Raw genomic sequence first — 8953 nt, 5'->3', positions numbered from 1 at the left:
GTGCATGAAAAATAGCAAACACGAAAAATAAATTTGGAGGAGGATGTGACAAAACTGATGCACATTTCTCCTTCAAGGATAGTACAAACCAAACCAAGAGGAAGCCCATTCAGGCCGGCCCGACGAATAATGTGAGACGCTCCCTAGTCCCTACTACTTTGGGGTGCGACTATACCCTGCTGCTACCGAGGTAGAAGCGAGCATCGCCTCAACACAACATTTAAATGGGCCGGGCCCAGTAGTAGGTTATTTGTTGCTTGCTTACGTACGCGTTAAATCATTCGTTTTCCCCATTTTGTTTTCTTCTTTTATTTATATTTTTGAAATATTCTATACCAACAAAACATAAATTAATAAATTTGAAGAGTATTCACCAAACATTTGAAAATGTTAATTCAGTGCAAAACCTTTGTTAGCGTAATTTTGGAAAATGTTGATAGCTTTCAAAAAAATGTTTGTGACATTAAAAAATGTACATGCATTCCAAACAATGTTTATACTATGTGCAAAAATGTTTGTGTAATGCAAAAAAAGTTTTTTACAATTCAAAATACGTTACAACTTATATTTAAAAATGTTTAACAAAATGTTGAAAAAACATGTACTACCTCCATACTGGTTTATTGGTCCCCTTTGTAGTCTGTGCCAAATTTTGATCAAATATTTAACTAACAAAATGTTAATGCATGTCAACAAAAATTATATCATTGAATTCGTACGTGAACATAGTTTTCAATTATATAAATTTTGGTGACATGCATGAACATTTTATTATTTAAGTCTATGGTTAAAATTTGGCAGAAAATACAATGGAGGCCAATAAACCAGGACGGATGTAGTATTCTGAGAAATGTTAATCATGTATTCAAAAAATGTTAACCATGCAACAAACATATAATGTATATGAGAAACATAGACATCATAATATATATTTGAAAATAATGCTAATCTTGTGTTTAAAAAAATGTGAAATATGTATGAAAATAATGTCTCAGATGTATACGAATAATGTATAGTGTGTATGAGGAAAAAGTAGACATCAAAACATATATTTTTTGAAAAATTTAATCATGTGTTTTAAAGAAGTTAAATGTGTATACAAAAATGTTCCGGATGTATACGAAAAATTTACATTATGTTTGAAAGAAAATAGACATGTGTTTAATAAACAAAATTGCTAAAATTTAGACGTCAGATTTGTAGCCAAGGCAAATCAAATGGTTTTCACGACAATTTACGTTGACACAAGGATGGAAAATTTAGTTGGCGAGCACGACAAATTCCCGACAAAAAATAAACTAAGGTAGATTTGCTGTGCTCGCCAATTAAAATTGCCATCCCCGACAAACATAATTTGCCATGAAAAACATGCTAAAAATCTGACGTCAGATTTGTAGTGGATACTAAAAATGGTGAAGGAAAAAAATAAAGAGAATACCAAGAAAGAAAATGAAAGAAAAATGTAAAGAAAAACGAAGGAACCATTGCAAAACAGTAGAAAACAGTAAAAATCGAGAAAGAAACAACGGAAACCGAGGGAAGTTTTTAAAAACCAACAAAAGAAACCGAGGAAAAAAAGGAAAAAAGGGGAAAAAGCAGAACAGTGCAAAATGCCGGTACAGCACTGTGTCGGCCCAGTACTGTAGCCAGCCGGAAAAGATTCAGGCGAGGCCTGGCTACATCCCGCTGTAAGTGAGAGATATAGCCCTGGCGACTACTTTGGGCTACCAGCGGCCCCGCCTAACCCAGTCGAGTCGGCCGGCGACGGCAGTCTCCTCTCTCCGCTCGCCAGTCGCCACCGCTTCCGCTTTGCCTCCGGCCTCGTCGGCATCCACCTCCTCCGGCCGCACGCCCGCGACCTCACCAGCGTCGCCCCCCGGGACTAGGCGACGCCAGTCTCCACTCGCCACTGCTCCCGCGCCGCCTCCGATCTCGCCGCCATCCATCCGTCCCGGCCGCGCGCCCGCGCACCTCACCAGCGTCGTCGACGTGGTAACAACCCCTCCCTCTTTCCTGGCCGTCCCCTTATCACCGGTCAAGCCCCTATCTCTGGAGCGTCACCAAGTAGATGATTTACTAGGCTTAGATTTAGGTTTTAATCAGCTTCCGGAACCCTAGACGTTTGCAGTGGCACCTACTAATTTCGTAGCGTCGTAATCATAGGCAAGGGCAATGCAATAGACCTAAGATTGGTGCATAGTAGAATGAAAATCAAAAAAATAATTCCCACTTGATGCGAACCTGTTGTCTCTATTGTGCATATTTGGGTTTCTTGCTCGCCTATTCTCGCCAGATTATTGAGCAACATGATAAGCGTACTCCCCTGTTGTTCTTGTTGTTGCAGGCAAAGTGTGACGCCTGCCCTCAGCGATGCAGCAGAAGGTGCGCGTCGCCGCATCCAGCAATGGCGTGCTGCCTGAAGACATGCTGCGTCACATCCTCGTGCGCCTCCCGGCAAAGACGCTATGCCTCTTCCGAGCAGTCTCCCGATCCTGGAGGTCCCTCCTCTCAGATCCGCTCTTCGTTGCAGCGCACAAGTCCCACCACCCCGGGCCACTGATTGTCACATGTAGCGGTGAATCGTTCGAAAGAGGCACCATTGAGATTCTGGACTTGTCTGGCCATGTCGTTAAGCGGATAGCCACCAGCATGAAGAATGCCCGGTTGGAATGCACACGCCACCTGGACCTTATTTGTGTCGCCAGAAATGAGCACCGTTCGACCCGCCATGTGATCAACCCTGCCACGGGGGATACTTTTGCATTACCCAGTCGCTCTGCAAAGGAGCATGCACATGTGAAAAAGTTCTTCCCACAATCATTTGACTTTGGACAGGTTGTCTCCACGGGAGAGTACAAGGCCCTGCGCTGTGTTAGCATTGATGATTCCTACGGTGAGTGCAGCCCAATGCTCTGTGAGGTCATCACCCTTGATGATGGTCGCCATGCAAGATGGAGGGGCAAACAGGGCCCTCCGGCCCCTGTCACAAGTAACCGTAACAAAAGTGTTGTCGTCAACGGAGTTGTCTATTTCTTGGTGGACTTTCTAAACAAATATTTCACATTTTGTGGGGATCATGTCAAACCAGGTAGCATGGCTTCGTTCAACCTTGAGACAGAGGAGTGGATGGGGATTGTCCAAGGTCCAATGCCAGTGTGCAATGGCGGTTACTTTAGTCTATTCATGGAGCTATCGCTGGTATGCTTGGATGGGTTCTTAGTTATGGCACACAATTCTGAATATAGCTCTCTGGACTTGTGGTTTTTGATGGATGCTGAGGAATCTGTCTGGAATAAAAGGTACAGCATAGATGGCCAGCATGAAATTCTCTTTGCCCAACCCTTAGAAATTCTAAGTGACGGGAGGATAGTCCTCTCTGCACCAGGACGGCTAAGGCTCTACAATCCAATTACGAAGACTTTCACTGATTTCGAGATGAGAAATTCCACATTTGTTGGTACTTACACTGGAAGTCTGTTGTCTACAGAGAGCACTTTCACTTCTGAGGTGAGTGTTGTCCTCGTACACTTGCAATTATGTACGCAGCCTGTCCTTACTATTATTTGCTTCTTTTCTTGTATCTTAGAGATAATTTTTTTAGGCAGCGTAGGGAACATCTGTGGGGTTAAAGAATTACAGGTGCATTTACGAAAAACAGTTGTGTATGCCCTTCAAATTGATTTGTATGTATTTGTAGGAAAGAAAATGATGGTCATTAGGTCTGATTGATGATATTTGTTCTACAGTTAGCTTTTTATTGTAGAAGCTGTCAAAGCTGTTCAGTTTTGGGCAACCGCAGATTACGATTCCTTTCTTTTTAACAACGGAAATAATGGCCGCATTGATAAATTTAGATTGCTGAAGCTTCTTTAACTTTTATTCAAAGATCCACCAGTGATAAATATCACATGTAAGAAGTGTTTGTCTGGAGATGTGTGTCAAATCACTCCCAGTATAAAAGAAAAAAAATCAAGAAAAAGGGTCTGATTTGCAATGGTCGCCACACACGTACTTACAGCACCGGTGTTCAGACTTGTGCAGTTTACTTTTGTGGCTGCTCCTCCTATTTGGATTTTGATGGTTAATTCTGTTATAAATTGATGACATTTTACCTACTCCCTCTGTTCCATAATGTAGTGCATATAGATTTTTTAAAAAGTCAAGCATCACAAACTTTGACCAAATTTATGGATAAAAACATGTACATCTAGAATACAACAACAACAAAATCTTTTGGGTTTCATCTCCATAAGAGTGGCTGAGTTTTGACGTTGGCTCGCCAAGCCTATCACAACCCTCCTCCTTTACCTGTGCTTGGGACCAGCTATGTTGAGACAAATATAGGCGGAGTTAAAAATCGCTCTCGTGAGGAATCGAACCCGCGCCATTTAGCTCCAGTGCATGGTTGGCTAACCACTAGAGCTACTAGAATGCCAAACTTAGTCAAAGTTTTCAAATTTTGACTTTCCAAAAAAACTATACGCACTACATTATGGAACGGAGGGAGTATATTTTAGTGTCCTAGTTTGTGTACCCCTTCTCTTATCTAGAGAATTGTCTACTCTTAGTGACACATACACATACATATTTTCTCCAATGAATTTAAATAAATTGCCAGCTATGTTAGATTGGTAGATTGCCTACTCATGTTGATTACCTCTTGCTTATTATTTCCCCGTGCTGTAGTTTTACATAGTATTCAACTATTCATTTTATGTTATTAAACAAGTGAGAATTGAGCAACTGCTAGCCATGATTCATTCCCCCATTCACCACTACAGAATCATTTGGCACTGGCAGTATATATCTTGGGTTTTGAGTGAAGATCTGATGCATGCCTTTGCTCTTGCAGGCTGAACGTTGCACTATCTGCGGCTGCTATGGCACCCTTGAAGCCATCGAACCTTATGCACTCTGTGAAGACTGTATGTCGCATCAAGCCTTGCTTTTATTGCAGCGTCTGGAAGGCTGCGCTGAACTGGGCACGCTTTCAAGAATTACCAATTGCCAATAGACAATTTCAACCATGGTCCAGCAAAAATAGTTTTCAAATGTCAGCCTAGTTATTTTTTAGAGAATATTGCTGCTACCCTGTTCTTTTTGCTTGATGAAGCTTATTTTGGAACATATATTTATATTTGGTACGGAAGAAAATAAGCTTGATCGTGTGATTTCCAAACGCGATGTCAATATGGATCGATTACCATTCTGGACGTAGAAAAGAGTGAAGCCATGTGGAACAAAACATCTCAAACCTCAGAACAATCCGATCTAGCCACGCAAGTCAGATCTATTTATTTTTTCTTGTGTTATATTGACCTTGTTCGACTAATGTCATTTTCTTTGGTAAGGGATGCTAGGGAGGGATGAGAGAGCAAATCAAAACCATTCTTGATGTTCCTAATGAGTCTTTAAAGGAGAGATGCTTAGGCTTGCCCTCTGATGGCAGGAAGTCTTTAGAATGGTTCCTTCAAATACATATTCCCTTTGTTCCATAATATAAAAGCGCTTTGAACACTATACTTGTGGAAGAGGGATCAGGGACGGATGGAGAACTGTCTTCTTTGGCCTATCCCGACCTTTCCCATGTCATGTTTTATTTTTGCATGTGGCTTGTGCCAGCAAATTGATACTATGTTGAGGAAGTTTTGGTGAGGAAGTAAGAATGGGAAGAGAAAAACGGCGTGAGTTTCATGGGATGACCTCACTGTGCCAAAATATATGGGAGGACTTGGTTTTAGAGACGCTCAAATCTATAAATTGGCAATGGTCGCAAAACAGGCATGGAGGATGATCCAAGCCCCACATTCTCTTGGTGCTCGTATATTGAAATCTGTTTATTTCCCACCTACTGATTTGTTAGAGGCGGAAGTGGGGAGCCACCCTTTCTCAGGTGTGGAGTGTTGTGTAACGAAGGGAAAGAAGTGCTTAAACAAGGTCTAATCCGGAGAATAGTAATGGTGAAAGCACTAACATATGGAATGGCAATTGGATTCCAAGGATAACATGTTAAGAGCAACTCCAACGCGCGGAGGCATTTCGTCCGCGCGCGTCCATTTGGATTGACGCTGACAGAAAAGTCGGTCCAACGCGCCGACCCAAACGAACACGCGTCCGCTTTTCGTTTGTCTGCCAACCCATTTCCGGCTCAATTTTGGGTCTGATTTGCGTCGGCGCGGACACGAAGCGGACGCGCGCGACGCTCGCCTACTCCTCCCCTGGCCGCTAGTCGGTGGCACATTGGCCATCCTCTGCCCCGCCCCATCGCCTGTCACCGCCGCCGCCCAGTTCCGGTGTCTCTACCAGTAGTCCGTGCCTCCACACCTCCCACGCCACCGCCACCCACGTTGCCGCACCGCCTCGCCGCCGGGCCACCGCAGCTCCCCCTCCCCCTCTCCGACGTCGCCGCGAGCACGAAGTCGCCCCCTGCGGCCCCGACCAGCTCCTTCGTCCGACACCGCCCCGCTGACGCCGCCAGGCCAGCCAACTGGTCCAGGGGAGGCGCGCGTCTCTTCGCCGGCCAGCTCCTTCGTCGACGCCCGCAAGTTGTTCGACAGTTTGCCTCAAGGTACAAATGTACTCCGCCGACGAGTTCTTTTTCCACAATTTTCTGAGCGACTCCGACGATTCCTCATCCGATGATGAGGAGATGCCGGCTGCTGTGTTGGTCCATGACCACCTTAATAGGCAGCGACCGTTGTTCTGGGGCTCGATCCCGGGGCACATTCCGGCGTTGAATCGCAACCGAGAGAGCAGCCATTTGCTTCTATGGAAGGACTACTTGGCCACAACCAACCCACTGTTCAAACATCAGAAATTTCGGCGGCATTTCCGTATGGCTAGGCATGTTTTCAACCGTATTAGAGAGGGGGTGGTCGGATACGATAATTATTTCAAGTGCAAAGAGGATGCCCATGGAAAGATTGGCTTCTCATCTTATCAGAAATACGCTGCAGCCATCCGGATGCTTGCATATGGAGTGCCCGGTGATCTCATTGACGAGTATGTCCGTATGAGCGAGTCTACGTGCCTAGAGTCCATGTACAAGTTCTGGAAGGCTGTGGTTGCCGTGTTTGGCCCTGAGTACTTAAGAGAACCGACTGTTGCAGATACAACCTGCTTGTTGGCGATGAATGCCAGCAGGGGCTTCCCAGGGATGCTTGACAGCATAGACTACATGCATTGGGAGTGGAAGAACTGCCCTTCTGCTTGACAATGGTAGTATAAGGGCCATGTCAGGGCTTGCACTGTCATACTTGAGGCCGTGGCCTCACAAGATCTCTGGACCTGGCACTCTTTCTTCGGCATGGCCGGATCACACAATGATATCAACGTGCTTCAACGCTCGCCGGTGTTTGCAAGGCTTGCCGAAGGCAACAACCCGCCGGTGAATGTTAACATCAACGACCACAACTGCGACAAAGGATACTACCTAGGTGACGATATCTATCCTGAGTGGACCACTATCATGAAGACAATCCCCAACCTTGTCGGAGAAAAGAAAAAAATGCCCAAGAGCAAGAGAGTGCTAGGAAGGATGTCGAGCGTGCCTTTGGTGCTTTGCAATTTCGATGGGGCATTGTTCGGTATACTGCTAGAACTTGGAGCACCAAAAAGTTGTGGGAGGTGATGACTGCGTGTGTGATCATGCACAATATGATCGTCGAGGATGAGCGTCCGGCACGTATCTATGATCAAGGGTTTCAACTTCAGGGTGAGAATGTTGTGGCTGAGCATGGAGTAGGAGCAGCAACGTTTGCATAGTTCACCCAATTTCATCATGAAATGCGTGATTAGGAAACTCACATGCAGCTGCAAAATGATTGGTTGAGCATATGTGGGCTCATGTTGGCAACCAATAGATGCAGTGGCGGAGCTTCTCAGGGGTTAAGCTGGGCCGTTGCCCCCCCCCAGCCCATGAAATTTTTCTGGAATACCCCTTAGTATTTGGCCCATATCTCAAGCAAAATCAGCCCAAAACACATATTGTTTGCCCCCTCCCCCAGCCCATTGCCCCGTAGATTTCAGCCCAAGCTCCGCCACTAAAGAGATGTATCTTTTTTTTAAATGTAGTTGAGACAATTTAATTTTATTCGGCTTGTAAACTATGCTAAATTTATTTGTTTCTGAAAACTATGCTATTTTTGTTTGCTTGTGAATCTACGTAAAAATGTGTGTATATTTGTTCAAAAGCTACGACAAGCTGGCCACGGGTGAATATGGGTCGGCGTGTCGGGCACACTGCCGACCCAAATCTTAAACAGGACGGATACCAAGTGGACAGTGATTCAAACGAACAAAATCGCCGTTCGTTTGGGTCGGCGCGTTGAGTTGCTTTAAGAGTTGTGCACCCCGTTCGGTCGATCCCCCAAAGCAACTGGCGGGGCTTATTACTCATATTGTCAGGAGTTGGAGTAGGGAGTTAGTAATGGAGCACATGCAGGCTATAGATGCACATGTGGTGCTGAATATCCCACTGAGTTTGGTCGACAGGGAAGATTTTTGGGCATGACACTATGATCGGATGGATTTTTTCAGTCCAGTCAACTGATAAAATGTTTGGTTGACTCGAAACGCAGAAGGCTCGATTGGCTTGAGGGAAGGGTAGGAGCTTCGGATGTACTCCCTCCGTTTCTAAATATAAGTTTTTTTAGAGATTTCAATATGCATTACTGCTGCAGCAAAATGAGTGGATCTACACTCTAAAATCTACATTCGTATGTAGCCCGTATTGAAATCTTTAAAAAGACTTATATTTAGAAACAGAGAGAGTGCATGCAATCAAGAAATGGTGGTGCAAGCTTTGGAAGTCCACTAACTTGGTCTGGGGTTTGGTATGAGATTACATCCCCACAGGTGAAGTGCGCATGCATGGTCATATGGCTGATTCAAATATCTAACGGGGTGGAGGACACATAGTGCCGGAGCCAGAAAATCGGCCGAGGAAGGTGGG

General features: G+C 44.8%; 2 protein-coding genes across 2 annotated transcripts; both read left to right on the top strand.

The window, feature by feature from the left end:
* Positions 1–1709: 1709 nt before the first annotated feature.
* LOC109763738 (F-box protein At3g07870) lies at positions 1710–5179 on the top strand. Its single transcript, XM_020322601.4, has 3 exons — positions 1710–1992; positions 2345–3507; positions 4853–5179. The coding sequence occupies exons 2-3, from the start codon at positions 2371–2373 to the stop codon at positions 5012–5014; spliced, it is 1299 nt and encodes a 432-aa protein (XP_020178190.1). The 5' UTR covers positions 1710–1992; positions 2345–2370; the 3' UTR covers positions 5015–5179.
* A 1395-nt stretch (positions 5180–6574) lies between these two features.
* Positions 6575–7213, top strand: LOC109763735 (uncharacterized). The gene has a single exon (XM_020322597.1). The coding sequence runs from the start codon at positions 6575–6577 to the stop codon at positions 7211–7213; it is 639 nt and encodes a 212-aa protein (XP_020178186.1).
* Positions 7214–8953: the final 1740 nt, after the last annotated feature.

Source organism: Aegilops tauschii, chromosome 6 (assembly GCF_002575655.3).
Source record: "Aegilops tauschii subsp. strangulata cultivar AL8/78 chromosome 6, Aet v6.0, whole genome shotgun sequence".
Taxonomy (NCBI): domain Eukaryota; kingdom Viridiplantae; phylum Streptophyta; class Magnoliopsida; order Poales; family Poaceae; genus Aegilops; species Aegilops tauschii.
Note: the sequence above shows the minus strand (reverse complement) of the source record. Positions and strands in the feature narration are given on the sequence as shown.

What these genes read in the sequence shown, in the direction of transcription:
- LOC109763735 (XM_020322597.1), top strand. Translation starts at nt 6,575, where the DNA reads ATGTACTCCGCCGACGAGTTCTTTTTCCACAATTTTCTGAGCGACTCC.
- LOC109763738 (XM_020322601.4), top strand. Translation starts at nt 2,371, where the DNA reads ATGCAGCAGAAGGTGCGCGTCGCCGCATCCAGCAATGGCGTGCTGCCT. An exon ending in AGAGCACTTTCACTTCTGAG is followed by an intron (nt 3,508 to 4,852) that starts GTGAGTGTTGTC and finishes TTGCTCTTGCAG; the next exon opens with GCTGAACGTTGCACTATCTG.